Source organism: Orcinus orca, chromosome 18 (assembly GCF_937001465.1).
Source record: "Orcinus orca chromosome 18, mOrcOrc1.1, whole genome shotgun sequence".
NCBI lineage: Eukaryota > Metazoa > Chordata > Mammalia > Artiodactyla > Delphinidae > Orcinus > Orcinus orca.
In genome coordinates, this window is record NC_064576.1 from 69,714,367 (window position 1) to 69,735,278 (window position 20,912).

General features: G+C 35.1%; 1 protein-coding gene and 1 long non-coding RNA gene across 12 annotated transcripts in view; one reads left to right on the top strand and one right to left on the bottom strand.

The window, feature by feature from the left end:
- Nucleotides 1–246: 246 nt before the first annotated feature.
- On the bottom strand, nucleotides 247–2,073 carry LOC117197616 (uncharacterized). Its single transcript, XR_004478331.2, has 2 exons — nucleotides 1,625–2,073; nucleotides 247–566 (listed from the first exon to the last, which is right to left on the bottom strand). It is a non-coding gene; the product is annotated as an uncharacterized LOC117197616 (long non-coding RNA).
- A 138-nt stretch (nucleotides 2,074–2,211) lies between these two features.
- Nucleotides 2,212–20,912, top strand: part of N4BP2L2 (NEDD4 binding protein 2 like 2) — a 62,063-nt gene continuing 43,362 nt past the window's right edge. For 2 of the 11 annotated variants that reach the window (XR_004478323.2, XM_033410081.2), the window contains exons 1-7: nucleotides 2,212–2,367; nucleotides 4,014–5,269; nucleotides 11,144–11,268; nucleotides 15,033–15,121; nucleotides 15,507–15,583; nucleotides 18,207–18,350; nucleotides 20,770–20,871. Coding sequence is in view for 9 of the 11 variants with exons in the window: in XM_033410081.2 (XP_033265972.1) it covers nucleotides 4,014–5,269; nucleotides 11,144–11,268; nucleotides 15,033–15,121; nucleotides 15,507–15,583; nucleotides 18,207–18,350; nucleotides 20,770–20,871 (1,793 nt within the window). In the remaining 2 variants the exon portion in view is untranslated. The other 9 variants (XM_049701116.1, XM_049701115.1, XR_007473093.1 and 6 more) reach the window with 7 other exon arrangements.

Genomic DNA, 20,912 nt, shown 5'->3' on the forward strand with positions numbered 1-20,912 from the left:
GTGTTCAATGTGTAGGTCAAAAGGAGCCAACCTGAAGCTAGCCAAATCTCAGATAATTTGAGCATCAAAATAAATAAGGGTGGGAGAGAGAGGCAAATCTCCCATGCAGAAGAATTCCAAACGAATTATGTAAATACCCTAATGAAGGGAGAGCACTACAGAAATGTGTGCTGGGCACAGCGACTTCCTTCCAAGGAGTACAGAATGGAAGGGGGGCGGGGGGGAAGAGTAACTTTACAGTGGAAAAACCTGATAAACACGACTTCAATGATCAAATGCAACATAAACAATCATAAATTATGTTGGTAGTATGTACACTTGTTACAATGTGATGAAAATGACACTTTACCTCTGCGGTCTTCCCCTCAAAAACCCATAACCCCAGTCTAATCATGAGAAAAGCATATATAAATTCCAACAGAAGAGCATCCCACATGGTACCTGACCAGTTTTCCTCAAAATTGCCAAAGTCATCAAAACCAAGCAGAGTCTGAGGAACTATCACAGCCAAGAGGAGCCTAAGGAGAAATGACAACTCCATATAATATTGTATCCTGGATGGAATCCTGGAACAGAAAGGACATTAGGTAAAAAGTAAGGAAATCTGAAAAACTATGGACTGTACATAATATTACTGTATCAATATTGGTTCATTAATTGTAACAATGTACCATAATACTGTAAGAGGTTAATAATAGGGGAAACTGTATGTGGGGTGAGGGGGATACATGGGAACTCTGTACTATCTACTCAATTTTTCTCTGAACCTAAAACTGTCCTGAAAATAGTCTATTAATAAACAAACAAATAAATGAGAACAGCAATGGATTATAACGCCTTGAACAAAAAAGAATTCATAAATTCATACTGATAGTAAATAAGTAAGGAGGGCTTTACTTTATAGTAGCATCAGGACTAATAAATGGGGAGGGCTTGAAGGAGCTAGGGGGGGAAAATCAACATTTTGTAACTATCATTGCAAAGATCAATTGCAGTAAGGATCATCAATGGAGGCAAAACCTTAGAGTTTGATTGGGAACAAGACAGCTTGGTCTCAAAGTATCTTTTCACAGATTGCTTATGAGTTGCAAGGGGGAAAACAAACAGCAGAGAAACTGGACAACACCTTGATCCGGTGATAAAAATCAATATCACCTTATAATGGACAAGACAGACATCCTGTGCCTCCGGATGTAATATCCCGAGGAAGGACACAATTTCACTTATGTGGTTGTTTCCACCGATGATGCATAATTTGAATCTAATCACAAGGAAAGATCAAATAAAGGTCGATGAGAGAAATTGTATTTGAGGACGAGTCTTTCACTGTAAGGGGATGGATTGCTTTTGGTGAGCCCTCTTGGTCGTAAGGCTGTTAAGTAATCAAATGTAAATATTCCAGACTGTGGTTTTAACTATTATATTTATAAATTAAAACGCTATCGCAACCGGTTTATTTAAATACGTATGAAAAGATTAGCAGTTTCCCTTTCAGGGACAGGAAAGAACGCATGTGAAAGAGCGGGTCTAGAGAGAGTGGGAAGGTGGTGGGAAGAGGCGAAGGGACCCTCAACTGAGGATTGCCAGTTGTTCGGTTTATAGTTATTTGTCATTTAACAAACACAAAGCACTTATTTTTACCAATCGCTGTTCTATAGAAGCGCTTTTCACAAATCGACTTTTTTAATGGGAAAGCTCAGTAAACGGTCTTTACTTTCTTAAACAAAAGACAGCTGTGTCAAGAAGTGATTTTTCTCATAAGTACTCTTCTCTGTTATCAAGGCTCTGCTGCAGCGATTCTCTTCTTCGATAGAAAAACCTGAGCCTGCAATTACTGACTAGCATTTCACAGAAACGTCGGCAACCCTAGTTGACGAGACCAAATGTTAACTGCCCTTTAAAAAGACTTTAAAACATGCACTGAGAGCAGCTTATGTCTCTACTTGCGGAGCCAGGCACTCACAGTCTCTCTTCCTTCAGGGGTGGCCCTAAAGAGCAGGTCGCCACCTTTCTTAGCCGAAGTTGCTATTTCTAAACAACCTCCCGGCGCCAACCTAAGAACTAGTTCCGGTCTACGTTCGTGCTCCTTAGCGCTTGTGTCAAGCAATGGATTCTGGGAGAGGCTGAAGTTTCCAGGCCGGGTGTGAACGCCGGACTTCAATTCCCACAATGCCTGGCGAGAATCCGTAATTCCTGCCGGGGCAACCGTGAGGTGGCCGCCATCTTGCGTACGGAGGGCAGGCTTGTAGCTCCGCTCGTGAGGCTCGGGCTTTTAGTCCCTCCCGGTCTCTGCTTTGGGTCGTGTCTCCGTGCTTCTTTCACCTTCTTTATTGAGAGGTAAAGGTCAATGCAGAACTGTGTTATAAGGTGAGTAGACATCCCATTTTCGGTGAGGTGGGGTTGTGGTGTTGACGTTTTCCGGTTTCTTCCTTCTTCCATTAGCGACTTAGGTTCTCCCCTGCGCTTACCTGAACCTTTTCGTTTAGCCGTAAACGTAGAAGCCGGGAGTAAACCTTTCGGCCTCGGAGCTCTTTGGAATTCCTAGACAGAACCTGAACGTGTCTCCGTTGAGATAGAGAAATTGGGTGACGCGCTTTTGCCCGGGCTACCCTCTTTGGAGGTCAGGAGGCCTTAGGGTTCAGGTCGTGTATAGGCCTCTCTCTCTTAATGCAACCTCCTTTCTCTTCCTTGGGACTTTTCTGCCGTTTCTAATGAGGAAATGAGAAGGTGAGAGGCGGCCTGGGACGGGGCTGTTTCCGGGAGGACGGCGTTCTCTACAGGTGTATCTTCTTTCAGCCTCTCTAGGGCCTACCTGTGTCGTTCTGGTTCGTCGCTTTGCCCTTTCCTTTTGCTCTCGTGTTCGAGAAGGGGAGACCAGAGAGCGGGCGGAATGAAGTATTGACTAACAGAGGCTTTTGAATTGTACTCTTGAGGGTCGCCCCAAAAATTTCAAGGGAAGCAGAATTTATCGTCGAGATAGACAAACCATCTGGAAAAGATGAGGGCTTTGGTTTGGGGAGTTGCCAGATTTAGTTTTTAAACATAATAGGACATATTTCCTCATTCGCAGTACAACTGAAGTTATTATTTTTTTCTTTAAAATTAACGTAATACCCACTTGGAAACCACATTTACACTACTCGTAAGAGTAGGGCCCATAAAGACTGACATTGAAGTTAATTTGACATTTGATTGCTAATGAGATGTGGTTGTCTGAGGTTTGCTAAGGACCTAGTGATTTTAAACAGGAAGACGTTTATGATGCAATTTATCACAACCAGTTTGGACATGTGTCACTTTGGTTGGCAGACTTACTCTCCCTTTTATTTTTTGAATTTATTTTTTATTATAAATTATGTTTGGCTGCGTTGGGTCTTTGTTGCTGCGCTAGGGCTTTCTCTAGTTGTGGCGAGTGGGGGCTACTCTTCGTTGCGGTGCGCGGGCTTCTCATTGCGGTGGCTTCTCTTGTTGCGGAGCACGGGCTCTAGGCGCACGGGCTTCAGTAGTTGTGGCGCAGGGGCTTATGGCGCAGGGGCTTCGTTGCTCCGCGGCATGTGGGATCTTCCCGGACCAGGGTTCGAACCCGTGTCCCCTGCATTGGCAGGTGGATTCTTAACCACTGCGCCACCAGGGAAGTCCTTACTCTCCCTTTTAATACACAGCTGTATGTCTATATCATCAAAATATATATTACTGATTCAGCTTTCTGAGCTTGCTTAAATTCTTGCTTACATCCTCTAAATTCAGAAATACATCATTTAGATTTAAAGATGAGATACATCTTTTTTTAAAAAAGGATGTTTGTTTACCTTCAATGAGACCCCTCCTTTAAATCATAACGTCATACCAATAGTAAGTGGCTATAAAGTTACAATTTTATAATTTTTGCATTTTGGGAAAATGTTATTAAATGCTTATATCAAATTAAGTTTATTTCCTGTTGTTTCTGAGGAAACTTTTGTTTAGTTTTTTTTAATATTAGCTGTTAATTCTGTGATTTATTTGCTCCTCAGATGCCTTATGGTGAAATTGAAGCTAAATCCATGGGACATGGGGAAGAACTAATAAGTGAACCACGCTATAAGAAATTGAAGTCTACTGAAGAGGCATATGTTTTCCCCCATCATGGTAATGCTAATTTTCACAGAAAGCAAAAGAAAACTGGAAATGATTGGGTCCCTGTGACCATCACTGATGTCAGAGGACGTAGTTATCCTCAGGAGGACAAAACCGAAACTAGAAGTTTGCTGAAACCTGTGCATGATGAGATGCTTGGTAATAGACGAGATGTTATTAATTCTGTTGATTCACAAGTTTTACAGGATACACGTCCTCCACTGGTATCCACAGATGATGAGATATATAGCACAAGTAAAGCATTTATAGGACCCATTTACAAACCCCCTGAGAAAAAGAAATGTAATGAAAGGAGGAATCGAGCAGACACTATCAGTGGTATAGGTGGGAAAGGAGAACGAAAAGAGAAACAGAAATTTAATTATAAAAAATCAGAGATTGACAATGAATTATTCCAGTTTTACAAAGAAATTGAAGAGCTTGAAAATGAAAAAGGTGATTCAGAAAGCAGTTGTAAGGAACGTGAACCCTCTGAGGAACAACTCATTCCGTATTATCAGGGCCATAATAATCTGTTAAAATCTGAAGAAGAAAAGAGAAGAGATCTTACCAGTGCCCTTCAGTCATATTGGGGTTATCAGCAGTGTGTGGGGAATGAGCCAGGTAAATATCCTTATAATCGACAAGTAATACCTACCTTTTGTGACAGTTCATTTGCTTCCTTCAGGCCTGAGTGGCAATCAGTGCATTCTTTTTTAGTACCACAAGACCCTCATCTTTCCAGTTTTAACTATCACTTAAATATTCAAAGATTCAACGTTCCACCAAATCCATCACCAAATATTTTCCATGCCCAAGATGGCTTTCAGATGCAAAATGGATATTACGTAAATAGTTGTCATGTTAACTGGAATTGTTTGACTTTTGATCAGAACAATGGATATACTGACTGTAGTGACATTACCAGTAGTGACCATCCCTCTAGAAATGGCTACACTGTGCAAGATGAATATGCGAATAATGGTTTCTGTGAAACCAGTGAAGGATGCTGGAAAGCTCCTTCTGTGGACAAGCATAATCGAACTGACAGGTTTATGAACCAGCATTTTCAAGAGGAAAAGTTAAATAAATTGCAGAAGTTACTTATTCTTTTAAGAGGTTTGCCTGGTTCTGGGAAAACAACATTGTCTCGGTAAGTAAAGGATACCAAGTGAATACTTGGTAATTTATTACTTAAAAATCATAAATGATAGTTGTAATCAGTGGCAAATGCTTTTATGTTCTAGTAAAAAATCTTTAATTTGTTATACTTGAAAATGGCATCTGATGGTAAATATTTTAAAAGATGTTTTCTGATAGAGGAAAGGAGAATTGGCATATATATTTATGTTAAGATTCTGCTAAGAGCTTTAAATATAGTTTCACCATGTAAAAGGACGGTGATGAAAGCAAATGCTATTTGAGAACTGTGCTGGCCTTCCCTTTTAAGTCAGCTATTCAGGAGGAGTTGAATTCATAGGTTGAAGACTTGGGCTTTGACTCAGTTATTTCACTTTGTGACCTTGGACAGGTTTTGCTGTTAATAATAATGAGTAATACTTATTTTTCTGGAATTATTGTGAGAAGCAAATGAGATAACCCAAGGAAGGGAATTTTGAGTGTGTTTTAAGAACTGTGCTGTGTTAATACCATTATTGACAAAGAGAAACTTTTTTTGGTTTCTTTAAGGAGTTTGAAATGAGCAATATCTGAATTAATGGAATGAGAACTGATGATGTTTTATCATGTGCCGAAATGTTTAAAATTCCTGTTTTTGTTTACATTTTAAAAACAGAATATTGATGCATTCCAGTACATTTGTGCAGTTGTGAAAAATAGCACAAAGAAAAACAATACAAATTCTTTGTAGTTTATGTAGGATGATTCAAGCTTTATGCTAGATAAGGAGAAAAAGGAAATTTATTTGATGTCTTTGGGTGAGGATAAAAAAGTCAAAGAAAAAAAAAAACAAAGTCCAAGGAACCATTTTGTAAATGTTTTATATTTATTTGTAAGACACTCTGAATCACCTAAACAAAACTTCTTCAGAAGCAGGAAATCGGAGAAAGATTAAATTATGATGCAGACATGTCAAGCTAGATTGTAAGCTGTGATTTTGTAAATGAATTTGAATTTAAGTCTATGTATTTTGATTCCTTTGCAGTGAAGATTTTGTAGAGAAAATAAAATTTCAGTGCTTCTTTAGAAAGAATAGAAATTAAGAGTGAAGTTGTCTTACAAGCATGGGCATTCTTCTAGATTTAGAATATAATATCAGAGAAAAGAAAAGTTGAAATTTGGAAATCGGATGAAGAGATCTCCTAGCAAGGGCTTCTGGTACAGAATAAATGTAAGAAAGAATGATTAGGTTTGGAACAACATATTGGAGTATGTTGAAACTAAAAGTGAATGAAGTGTGGTGGTAATTCAGTAAAATTTCAAGGAGACATAATTGTAGTGCGAAATGACAGAGGTGATTATATATAATATGTATCTTTATTTGAGGAATTAGGTTTAATAAGAATGGAAGTTATAGTTGCAGCTACCATTTATGTTATCATTTACAACTTAGAGAGTACTTCCATATGTAACAGTGTTGTGAGATGAATTATAGTCTTTTCATTTTTTAGAAGGAGTACAGGCTAATAAAAAGAATGAGTTCAGGTTAAAGGACTTGGGAGAAGTTACAAAAACTGCTAAGAGATCAAACTGGGGATGTAAATGGTAGTGTGTTTCTTATCTAATCCTTCAGTTTAATATCTATCACATGTGTAGCCGTATACCTGACTCCTGACTTTGAGTAGCTTGGTTAAAGAAGCAGGAGTCTCTCTTTAGGTCAGTACTTTTTTTGAATGAAGTAGAAATGGTTGTTTGGGATTGGTTATAAAGCCACATATTCTCTAGTGAGGAATGGTTTCATGTAGGATTTAGCTTTCCAAATGAGCTTTGAAAAAAGGAATAAAGATTGGGAGAATCAGAGTTGAACTGATTTGGGGCGTTAAAAGATAACATTGTTTAGTATTGCTATGTGGTAATGAGTTATAGAGGGTTAGATAAATTTCAAATTCTTTTGGGATAGTATTTAAGTCCCTTTCTTCCTTAATTTAGTCCTTACCTATCTTCATATCCTTCTGCGCTTGGACTAGTACCCTGCCGTCCATTGCAGGAGACGTAATACTTGTCCGTTCATTGTTCTCAGGATTCTACTTATTCAGAGGTTCTCTTAAATGCCTCCACTTTTGATGTTTTGGTTTCTCATCTCACCCCTCAGTTATCCTCCTTCTGAACTCATGTAGGATTTGCCTTTACCACTCTTTGCATGTAGCATAAGCTACACAAGACAGCATTATTTTTTTATTTATTGTTAGCTGGACCAGGGTGGTATGCAAGGCCACTCAGTACGTCAGGAGGTAAAGGGTTCATGAAGTGTCAGTTTTACTCAGAATTATTTGGGAAAATCACTTCTTTTTTTTTTTTTAATTTATTTATTTTTGGCTGCTTTGGGGCTTTGTTGCACGTGGGCTTTTCTCTAGTTGGCGGCGAGTGGGGGCTACTCTTCGTTGCGGTGTGTGGGCTTCTCATTGTCGTGGCTTCTCTGGTTGCAGAGCATGGGCTCTAGGCACGCGGGCTTCAGTAGTTGTGGCACGCAGCCTCAGTAGTTCTGGCTTGCGGGCTCTAGAGCACAGGCTCAGTAGTTGTGGTGCACAGGCTTAGCTGCTCCGTGGCATGTGGGATATTCCCGGATCAGGGCTTGAACCCGTGTCTCCTGCATTGGCAGGCAGATTCTTAACCACTGCACCACCAGGGAAGCCAATCACTTCTATTTTTAAATGTACATGATATATTACAAAAATTTATATGGTTCTTAGAAATTAAAAAAAATAAAATATGAAAATTAACTGTAGTAGACCATTTGGGGGAATAGGGTTCTCAAAATGAGGTTTAAAGAATACGATTCACTTGTTCTTACTTAAGTGAAAGTTATAAGCACAGAGTGCATTAGTTTTCTATGGCTGTGTAACAGATTACCCTAAAGCTGAGTTGTTAAAGCAACAGACATTTATTGTCTCACAGTTTCTGAAGGACAGGAATCTGGGTGCCTCTGGTTCAAGTCTCTAACAATGCTATGATCAAGATGTTGGCTAGGGCTGTGTTTTGGACTGAAAGCTTGTCTTGGGGAGGATCTGCATGGAATATCTCTCACAAGTTTTTTTTTTTTTAGATGTTGGGGGTAGGAGTTTATTAATTAATTAATTTATTTTTGGCTGTGTTGGGTCTTCATTTCTGTGTGAGGGCTTTCTCTAGTTGTGGCAAGCGGGGGCCACTCTTCATCGCCGTGCGCGGGCCTCTCACTGTCGCGGTCTCGCAGCCTCTCGTTGCGGAGCACAGGCTCCAGACGCGCAGGCTCAGTAATTGTGGCTCACGGGCCTAGTTGCTCCGCAGCATGTGGGACCCTCTCAGACCAGGGCTCGAACCCGTGTCCCCTGCATTGGCAGGCAGATTCTCAACCACTGCGCCACCAGGGAAGCCCTCTCGCAAGTCTTGTTGACAAGACTCAGTTCCTTGTGAGCTGTTGGATTGAGGGCCTCAGTTCCTTGCTGTCTGTAGGCTGGAGAGTCCCTTCAGTTCTTTGCTACTTGGACCTCTCCCCATTCACAATGTGAAGAGGGAAAGTGAGCCACTTCCTGCCCCCCCATAATCTAATCTTGGAAATGAAATTCCGTATCCTGTTAGTTGGAAGCTAGTTGCTGACTCAAACCCACACGCAAGGAGAGGGGATTATATAAGGGCGTGAATTCCAGGAGGCAGGGATCTTGTAAGCCATTGGTTTTGGCTCTCCCACCACTATTTATGTAATTCTGGTGGCCTGATTTCTGAAATTATTTTATTTTCTGGATTTGTTTAATACCATATTGGCAAGGTTGTTGTGAGAATTCGATGCAGTCATAGATGTATATATATAAGATGCTTGGCACATACTAGGTCCTCAAAAAAGACAGCGATTTTGAAAAAATACAAATCAAGTGGCCAGTGGGACCACATCTGAATTTTTTATTAGATACTTGATTTTTCAAAGTTGTAAATTTTGATGTTCTGAGAATCCATTTTAGTACCTGTCTTAACTTGTGAGGGTTCTGATAGAATCTGACTATAAGAATTTTGAAAATACTAATATTCTTAAATAATTTATTTTTGGTTCAGATGGGTGGTATGACATCATATATATCTAGATTGATACAGGTATTTTGGAGATAATTCAGGGAATTTTGAAAAGATGTGTGAGCAGTCTGGGAGGAAAAAAATTCTCCAAGCTAAAATTACTTGCTTTAATTATGATTTATATATTTAAGATATTCTTCATTGAGATTTACTCATGTTTGATGTTGACTTGGTTTAATGATGTAAATTGATTTACTGTCCCTTCCCTCCCCACTTTTTTTTTTTATTTGGAAGAGGTTAAGGTTAAACATTTCTTGGATACAAAAGCTCCTGTGCTCTTGTAGTATGTTATTATTAACATCTGACAGATCACCTAAAAAAGTAATAGAACAGGAGAAAAAAAGAAAAGAAACATAAGGTATTCAGGAAAGATGGTATCAGGTTTCTGGTATTGTTGAGTGTAACTAGGTATCATATGGTTGATGATAATCAAGATCTTTTCAGGTGATTGAGCTTTGGTTTGGAATACTAATATTATGGCATTTTTATATTCTGGGTTATCTCTTATAAGCAAAGAAGATGCCAAATGTGTTAGATGGTATATTTTGGGAAAATTGTGGCTGCTTAAAAAAGAAATCCAACTCCAGCCTCCCAAACAAGCAAACAAATAATTTAAACCATTTACTTTAATTTGGTTTGTTTGAAGTAATTTGAACTATAATTCTATGAGTGAAAATATATATTAAATTTTTAAACTTTTATATATGTGTTTTTATTGTTATTATAAAATATATACAATTTTATTATAACCTGAGGAAAGGAGAGATGTTTGTTATCTTAATAGTTGAAATCCTTCCTATTACCTTTTATTAGGAAGTATTCTTGGATCATCCCAGGACAGTATCATCCCTTCTACCACCTTCTACTCCCTTCCCCCTCTCAAAAAGAAATTATATTGGGCTGGCCAAAAAGTTCGTTTGGATTTTTTCCATAACATCTTACAACGTCTTATGGAAAAACCCCAACGAACTTTTTGGCCAACCCCAATAGAATGATATGCAATTGCCTAATGGTTGAGGGAGGGGAGATAAATAACAAAATATTTTTGTTATTGTTGGATCTAAATTATTCTTACTGTCTTTTCCCTTTTCTCAGCACACCTCCAGTCTCTTTCATGAGTCACTGGTTATGGGAACACTTGTCAGTCTCTCTGTGCTTAGAAATTAAAGATGGTATCATATTGTGAGAACAAAGCGTGATTACCACTGACTTGTTCTGAGAGTGTATTCTTTAGCGTTTAGTAATTAATTTCACTTATTAATTTAATCTCTTAAAATTTTTAAATTTGATTTTACTCTGGAGGATCATAGGTGGTTTCACAGCATTAAACCTCAAGTTCCACTTTCAGGTCATAGATGTTTGTGCTTCATAGGAATGAGTTTATCAAAGCTGTCTTCAGTTAAATATAGTTTTCCTCAGGTAAATTGCTTGCTTAGGCTTACTTGTCTTTTAGGTTACCTGTTGCACTAAATTTAGACAATTTTAGACACCAAATACAAATTCACTAAAGTTAAATCATGGATAATAGTTGACATCATTTTGGGATTGAAGAGTGTTTTTAAAAGTTGCAATACAAAAGCCACTTTAAAAAGTTTTATTACTGGCTATTACTATGTAGATTTAAGTGTGAAGTGATGTTTGAAATCTGAAAGCTTTTTTAAGGTTCAGCTCCTATGCTAGTCTATCTGCAGTATACTTATAAGTATGTACCAGAAATTCATTTAATAACCTTTCCTTTGTGGCTTATTTCTGACGGTTATAGATTTTATATTGTAAATGGCACCTTTATGATTTCTTTTATTAACAGAATTCTGCTTGGTCAGAGTCGTGATGGCATTGTGTTCAGCACTGATGACTATTTCCACCATCAAGATGGGTACAGGTATAATGTTAATCAACTTGGTGATGCCCATGACTGGAACCAGAACAGAGGTTTGTTTTGGGCCAAGTCTCCCGGGATAGAATATTTGACTAGGAGTCAGAATGCCTGAATTTTTATTCTCAACTTTTTACTTTTACCAGCTGGATGACTTTGACAAGCCATTGAAAGAGCTTTGAGACCCAGTTTTTCATCTATTAGAAGCAGTGATAATTATACTTGCCCTACTTGATTGAGGTTGTAAAAATCAGAGAATGTGGTTAGAATATTTTTTTAACTGTAAGTAGTGTATATAAACTGGTACAATAGAGGTATAGGATATTTTGATAGACTTTATTTTATACCTCATGAAAAAATTCAGAAAACTCTTGATACTTTTGTTATGTATTCCCAAAAGTTATTTCCTTGAGTAATGCTAATGTTTTCTAAGGCTTAATATTAATGCCCATGAATATTAAAAGTTTTTTTCATTGATGTCACTCTACAAAAAATTTACTTAATACATTTTTTAGAGGTATATGGGTCACTTTATTTTCATTTTGGAATGGTAGTTCTTTCTTAACCTTGGCTGCACATTTGAATCACTTGGGGACCTTTTAAAAAAAGTTATGCCTGAGTCTTAGCCTCAGAGATTCTGGTTTAGTTGATTTGGAGTGGATCTAAACATCGGTATTTTTTTGAAAGTTATCCATATATTCTAATGTTGCAGTCAGGATTGAAAACTATTGATCTAGAACTATGTAAGTACATGCTTATGCTATAATCTATAATTTCTTTTTTAAAAGAAATTAAAAATGCATTGATGATGAAACATTATTTAAACCTAGAATAGAGAGATTATATTGAAGCCCACACACCCATCACTCAGAATTATTATCACTTATCAAGATATTGCTATATTTGCTTCAACCCTTTTGCTTTCACTCCACCCTCCTTTTTTAATTTGCTGAAGTATTTTTTTCAAGCAAATTCTAGACATCATACTTCACACATTTCAAGTAAATCTTCTTACTTAATTGCAGTGCCATTATCACACCTAAAAAACAAAACAAAACCCAATTCCTTGACATCATGTAAAAATAGTCTGTAATCAGATTTCCCCTATTGTCTTAAATATTTCTTTACAGTTGTTTTAATCAGGATCTAAACAAGGTCTTTGTAGTACATTTGGCTTTATGATTCTTTTAATTAAGTTAATCTATAGCAGTTTTCCCTCTTTTTGCTCTCCTACCATTAACTTATTGCAGAAACTTGGTTGGTGGTTCTGTAGAGTGTCCCATAGCCTATGGTTGTCGGTTTGCTTCCTTGTGGTAATCATTTAACTTGTAGGATTTATTAGGTTCAACCTTTTTTTTTTTTGTAAGTAAATGGTTGTCCCATTTTTAGTGATGGTAAGATCAGTAGCTTCAAAGGGACAGCCTAATCCCTGATTTATTCAACAATGAATTGTTTCCTTAATCAGTTATTTCATTAAAGTTTGCAAAATGGTGATTTTCTAGGACTTTCATTCTTTCTGTGTTTAGTAGCTAGAATTCTTCTGTAATGAAGAACTTCCTCTTGCCTAGAACTAGCAACTAAGGTTACCCTAAAGTACAGTATATACAGGAAAAACACAATAAATGCTTTTCTTTTTTAATTGTCAATTTTCAGAGTAAGGAATTTCATTGAGGATGCTTTTGAGTAAAAAGTTTAAATGTCAGATAAGTTTGATTATAAGATTATTTCCTAGTATTGGTTCTAGGATTTCTCCAAATAGAGAGTAGCATAAATTTAAAGAGAGTAGCATAATATTTTAAAATATTACTTCTTTTTGAATTTTTAAAATGCTGCAGCGTTACTGCCCAAATCCAATAATGATGATGTTACAGTTCCAAAAAGTGCTTGGAGTTATTGGCCCAGAGTTAAGGGGAGTAGAAGTAGGTGATTAAGTGGAATGAGCCAGTATACCTTTGGTGAACTGGGAAGTTTGTTTCTGTGAAACATTTTTTTCTTTTTGCAATACTAGTTTAGAATATTTCATTAAAATGTTCGTGCCATGTGAATTCTACTTGCTGAACATATTGGTGTGTAGATAAACTACTGGTTTTATTAGTATAATAAATAGGGGCTTTTTCAAGGTAATTTTTAACCTTTTTCAAAGCAATAATAACTAGCAGTCATTAGACATTTTGAAAATTATGAGCATTACATTTAATTTAGGGCAAAATTTCTCTTTTCTACAAATATTTATTGAATACTTTTAAGTGCCAGGCATTATTCAGGGAATATGTATCTGCCTCATGTTTATTAGAAGGATCTAAATTGATCTTTAACTGCTTATAAGTTAAAAATATCTCCAAGGTGTCATTTTTCTCTTTCTTAGAGTATGGTGTTTAATTTGTTTAAGAAAATGACTCTCTTTATTTGAGTAGTCAAACATTGTTTACTTAGGCGCTCTATTCTCCTGGAGTGCACTGGAATGTGGTATTGGGTGTTGATTATTCATGGAAAGAGAATAATCTCCCCATTCCTGCAAATCAGAGATTTATTTGGTGAATAAGCTCCTCTTGTAGATAAGCTCCTCTTGTAGAACATAACTCCTTGGAGGTGTAAGCCTGTCAGAGATTAGGAAAATTAATACTTTTTTTAAAAATGAAAGTTTTGATCATTGTTTGGGGATGGAGCAGTGGGAGTTTCATTGTTTGGGGATGGAGCAGTGGGAGTTGATAGTATCTTGGTATCCTATTTATGACTTAGATTCTAAATGTAGTATTTAGAGACATCTTCTCCGAAATAGATATTCCACCATAGTCATTACTTCTTAACTAACGTTTAGAATTTTGTCTGCCCTTCGACATCTATGTAAGTGTTTTCATTGTGTAGAACTTAGTGGTTTGAATTCTAAATCCCAGCAAAACTTACATATCATTACATTTTGCCTCAGCCTTTTAAATTTTATAGTGGGTTCTTAATTATCTTGCCTGTTTACACTTAAGAGGTACACACATTCCTGTCATTATGAGTGGCTCACTGTGGCACTAATTCTCACCTTATGTGGGAAGAGATGGCATAGGGAGAGGGAGATATGGTTTGGAACAGTTCCATTGTAGCTCAACTCCTAATTTCAGAATCAAAGTCCTAAGAAATATCCAGTCAGTTGAACTGTGGTATTTAGGTACTTGGTATATAAGTAATGACAAATCCATAGCACTTTTTCTTTTTTTAAACTTAAGTCTGTCTTACTTCAAAAGCATTATTTGTAATTATAGAACATTGGAAAATAAAGATAAGCATAAAATGCATATATTCCCAAGTACAGAAGACAACTTTTGGTGTCTTAGTAACTCTTCCCACATCTTTATATTTTGACCAAAATAAGATCAGACTTACATGTTATCTTATAAATTGCCATTTTCTTTTAACAGTCTCCATCTTCCCATGTCAATAAATGTTTTCCTCTTTTCATACTCAGACCATATTCAAATGTAACTTGTTCCTACATTTTCTGTAAATGAAAGCTCTAGACTGAAGTCTTTATTAGCTGTTAAGTTCAACAAAATATTTACCCTAAAATGTCCTTTACAGCTAGTTTGTCAAAACCAGCATCTGGTCTGGAGAATATACATTGCATGTGTTTATGTCTCTTAATTCCATTTAATATAGCAGAGTGCTTTTATTTTCATGGCTCTAACTCAAAAGATTACACGGTTTTGGTTTTAAGTACAGGGATGTAGGAAATATCTTAATGAATGTTTAAATTTTATTTTGTGTATTTTTATCTAATAAAAATATCTGTTTTTTGTTTTCTTTTGTTTTTTAAATTTATTTTTTATTTCAGCAAAACAAGCTATCAATCAGGGGAGATCTCCAGTTATAATAGACAACACTAATACACAAGCTTGGGAAATGAAACCATATGTGGAAATGGTAAATATGAGATATGAGAGAGTTTTTATATTATCAATTTTTTCATATTCTGAAATTTTGGTTACATTGATCTTTATAACTAAAACACTTGTCCTTGTTCTCTGAAGAGGTGTGTTCATTTGCTTAGTTTTTTTAAAAATTGGGAATGGTGCTTATTAAGCAATATGTTTATCTTGTTAGTTTTGCCTGGACTTGAGGATAGTAATTGGAATTTGTCCATTAAGTGGTCTTAAAATATTTATAAACTGTATTATTTTAAAAGTAAAACTTTTCTTTGTTGAGCAAATTTAGAAGTATTGTCTAAGTGAAATTTATATCTGTCTGCCATCTTTTTACTTTAAGACGTATTCCCTGGGTTTTTGTTTTCTTCCTTTCTTTTGTGTAGGCCATAGGAAAAGGATACAGAGTAGAGTTTCATGAACCTGAAACTTGGTGGAAATTTGATCCTGAAGAATTAGAAAAGTAAGGCACTCAAAAAATTTGTAATCCCTTATCTTTTTTTTTCTCCTTTACATGGTCAATTTCTTTACTAGCTTTTGCTTGTTATATCTTTGGTACCTGTGAATAGGGACTACTACTACTCACTTTCTGTTAAGAGGAATATTGACTTAAATGCAAGGTGTTTGAGGATCTTTGCACTGTTAAATTTCATTAAATATTTCTTGTTAAGTGTGTTTGTTATTTTTCTTACGTGAATTTCCGCATTGTTTCCCAATTTGTTGAATGCTAATGGAGATCCGGAAAACTGAGAGAAAAGTTAGGACTTTTCCCTCTGCTTTTTAGCTAGGCCACTTCTCTGCATTGCCTTTCCAACTTCATCTCCTTCCCATTTTAGATCCCATCACCCTTTCACCTGGTGCTTTTATCTCTCCCCTTTTCCCATCTTTACTGCTACTGATCCATTATCCCATACCCAAGATTCTGGGAATCAATGTGTTTTGGAATTCAGATTTTTTTTTTTTTTTTTAATTTTAGAAAGGAAGTATATAGTGCATATACCTAATTGTAACACTCCTAGCAGAGTTTGGGGCAGTATGGTATATAATCAGACATCTTACTATTTCTGCAGCAGATCACGAATGGTCAGTCTAAGTAGAAAGGAAAGATTCTACATTGTTTAATGTTAATTCTGAGTAGATCATGCTGCCAAATGAGTACAGGTGTGGTTAGACTTTGCTGCTACATGAGTCAACAGAAAACTGAATTTTCAGAGCATTTTAGATTTCAGGATTTGTGGTGAGAGATGGTGGACTTGTATTACATTCAACCTTGCTCTTCCATTTGTCTTTACCTTCATCCCTTTCCCCTAGTTTTCCTGACTATGACTCGTTTTTCTTTCTTCATTTTCACTCGGACACAACCCCCTTTTGGAAACAACTTTAAGATGTAATTCACATACCTTACAATTTACCCATTAAAAGTGTACAATTCAGTGTTTTTCAGTGTATTCACAGAGTTGTATGACCATCACCTCTCTTTGTAAAACCATTTTTTCCTCCCACCTCAGTTTTCCCTCTTCTAGCTTAAAAGTGTTATTCTGTGTATGGTGTTCAACTAATTTAATTCTTCCCCCTTGCCTTTCATTCCTTTTGTACCTTTGAATTTTTATTCCTTTGGTTACCTTTCTTTCCCTTTCTGACTTGCATGCCAAATCAAATTTATGAAGAGTTAAACTGATAAATATTATTAATATCTGGTATTGTTTGCCTGCCTCTGTGTATATTGCACCTCAGGTAGAAGAGAGTTTAAAAACTAAAGATATTTGGGTTATGCTGAATAAATGAATTATTGAAATTGTTATACAGTTAGGCTTTATTTACATTTGAGACTGTTGAAATGTATTACAATTCTTAATATAAATTAACTTTACAAAATAAAGTAAGTTTAACTGATATCTAGTATAGTTTGACAGATTTTTTTGGTAAAGAATTGGTTGAATCATCAATTTTGACTTCTTGTGGGTTTCTATAGCTTGGCCAATTTCAACCTTGACCTCAGATCTCTCTTTTTCTCTCTCTTTTTTATTTTTCAATCTTCTATTTTTTCTCTCTCTTGCTTTCTCTTCTCATCTTTAACCTAAACATCAGTAGTTTTGAAATCTAAACATTTCTTTTATGTCTTTTTTCTGGAAAAATGAGTTAGTTTTAGTAAATCTAGAACTATAACATTAAATATAAAATATGTTCTGTGTGTTTTGCCATGTCCAAGTCAAGTTACGGAAAACTACAAGTATAGAATACATTGTAAAAATTTCTTTGAGGGTCAAGAATAATTTTTAAACCACTTTTTGTTATCATAATTAAACTCACAGAAAAGTACATAAAATATAAATATGTAGCTTAACAAATTTCTTATAAAACAGATATTCATTTAACCATTACCCGTGTCATGAGAGCATTACCCACTTTAGAAGTTTTTTGAGTTCCTTTTCCCAGTAACAATTTCGTAATTCCCTGGTAATTACTTACTTGCTTTTCCTTAAAGCTTTTTTTTTTTTAAATATCCTTTGCTTTAGCATCATGGTTTAATTTTTTCTCAAACTTTATATAAATAGAATTACAGTATATATTCATTATATCTAGTTTCTTTCACTCAACATTACGTTTGTGAGATATGTACAAATTGTATCTGTAATAATATAGTTTGGTATCAATAATAATTTTTTTTTAATAACGCAAGTGTGCTAAAATAACTTTTAAAAGTGATATATATTTTATATTTATTTTTGTCAGTCCTGGAAGCCCACTCAATTCTTCTATAATTTTCAAAACAGTATCTCATAATTTTTTACTCTTGTTTAAAAAGAGGGGAAGATTAACTCAGTGGTTCTGTGAATCAGTAGTTAGTTCTGTGTGAAGAAGGTGTAATTAGTTAACATTTTGCTGTGATTTATGGTATCTTTAAGCTTTTTTAAGATATTGTTTAAACCTGAGAGAGCCTTTTTTTTTAATGTGAGGTGTATCTTCTGGTATTTATTTGCAAAATGTAATTTGAAATCTGTACTCTATTACTCTAAAACAGTTTAATCTCTAAGCCTGTACATTCTAAAAGAAAAAAGAATTAAAATCCTTTTCTTTTTTGGTAGGAGGAATAAACATGGTGTTTCTCGAAAGAAGATTGCTCAGATGTTGGATCGTTATGAATATCAAATGTCCATCTCTATTGTAATGAATTCAGTGGAACCGCCACACAAAAGCACACAAAGACCTCCTTCACAGGGGAGACAGAGGTGGGGAGGCTCTCTAGGCTCACATAATGAAGTCTGTGTTACAAATAATCATTAAGTTGGTTATTTTCAGCTAACGCATTTGTTGCGTGCCCTTGAAAAAAAAAATTAGAGAACCTGTCTTGAAGTTTAAGTAGTTTCAAATTTAAAAAAAGACTACTTTGCCTCACAAAAGTTCCCAGCAAGTTGTTTAAATTCTAAAGTGTAAATAAAAATTATATAAAATTGTATTTTAAATGTTTTTATAATCTTTTGTTGTAATACCTTTGTTTATTATGAAGATACCTGAGTAGAGTGGGTAGGAACCAGAATGTTTTTCTATAATTGAATTTTAAACTAATTTTATCTTTTGTAGATAATGTCAGACAGTTTTATAGTTCATACCAAAATTCAACTTTTCATAAAACTTTAGTATTTTTCCTTGACTATCTTAAATATATAAGAAATACTAGTTATAGGCACCTTAGTTGATTCCTCTATTCATTATACAGGTAAAATTATGTTTCTGCAAATTCATCTGTGTGAAAAAGTATTTCTAAGCTATAACTAGCATATCCCTTCTTTAAAACAAAATTCTCTATCAAATACCACAGTAAGTGTATCAGTCACCTGGGGTGTTTTCTCCGTAATATACGTTTTCATCACCCTTCTTCTTAAGCCATCTCCTATCTCCCCAAACCCCTGATTCTGGAATGCATAAACAGGGCAATCACTATATAGTTTGCAAAAGCTCTTCAGGCTGTTTTGATAGTATATCACTTTTCTCTATTTAAATTAACACAGTGTAATTCTAATATAAAAAATATTTTAGACAGTTCCTTAGCATTAGTTGTAGGAAGATGTGTCCCATAGGATATTTTACTTCTCCAGGTTTTAGTTTTTCTGTAGAGACAACTGTGTATCTCACTGGATAGTTTCTGTTGGATTGTGTTCTGTCACTTAAAATTTTTAAATTGAGATGGGATTCATTTCAGAGACCTTGCAGTTCATCCTAACTTTGCTTTGATTTATCCATTTTTAGGAAAAAATGGAGCTAATTACAACTACTTTTAAAAATTTTTATGTTTTACATGATAATAGTTTGTCCTTTAAGTTTTCTTTCTCCTAAACGAGCCCATTCCTAATCCCATAATCTTTCTTTTTTTTTCTTTAATTTTTATTTTATGTCAGAGTATAGTTGATTAACAATAATGTGTTAGTTACAGGTGTAGAGCAAAGTGGTGAATCCCATAATCTTTTTTCCAATGTTGTTTTAAAACCTTTGGTGTTTTTTCAGCTGTAAATGTTCTCTCACATCTTTATATTACTTTTTAACTAATATTAAATTATTAAGTGATATTAAGTTGTAAGACTCAAAGCTAAATATTAGTACACAGCAAGGTCTTTATTGCATTACCTTTAGTGAGATAAGAATATGATTTCTATTTATTTGTACTAACAGTGCTGTTTACATTTAAATGGGTATTACCATGCTTTATTTTGTGTAACACATATGTATGTTTGTATATATTTGTTCATCCTAACTAAATATGATGTAGTAGGAATATGCTAACTCATGTTTGTGTGTCAATGTATATATATTTATTTATATCAATACATACACACATTTCCATTATTCACTATTTTCATATATTTTTTTGTTTCAGAGTAGTACTTCTTAGTATTTGGGCTTGCTTTTCCCAGCATTTTATTATGTAAATTGACATTTTGAAATAGTAAAGGATTTAATTTTGTGACAGGTAGGTATATACTGTGTGTCCCTTTCCGTTTGTCCTTATAAAACTTTACTCAGAAATAATAGTACTGTAAATCTGTAGTATTTGAACAGTAGCCAGTTTATTTCGAGGATGTAGAGAATTGCCTTCGGAAGATACAGATTATGAGGAAACATGTTCATGATAGTAAGTCTAAAATAAATTTCCAGATTTTATTACAGATTCAACTTATCCCCTAGTACTTCTGAATAGTAAATAATCATGCAGAGATTGTTAATCATTGCTGATTATTTTTAAAAATTATAAATGTTTATTGAGGCAGGGAAATTAACATTCTGGAAGACTTTTTTTTTTTCTTTTTTTGCCGCACTGTGTGGCATGTGGGATCTCAGTTCCCTGATCAGGGATTGAACCCGCGCCCCCTGCCTTGGAAGCATGGAGTCTTAACCAGTGGATCACCAGGGAAGTCCCTAATTTTTTTTTAAGACAAAATAAATTAAAAGTTCCCCCAAGTATTGTGGCTAATTTTATTGTATTTTTTGAACAATAACAGAATAGAGGAATGAATATGCAATAAAAGATACCAGAATCACTATTATAAGTCATTGCTTGATGTTAAAAATCTGAAAAAATATGAAATTTACCAAGTCAGGATTTTTCATCAAAATTTTTTCTTCTATTCAGATATATTCTTTTTTTAAATTTAGGTATATTCTTAATGGAATAGTTCCCCCAGCTGCTACCTGCCATTCTGAGTTGGTCTCCATCACAAAGAATAAAATGGGCATTACTCATCATATTCAACTAAGGTGAACATTTTAGTTAAACAGAATATATTGATAGCTTCTAG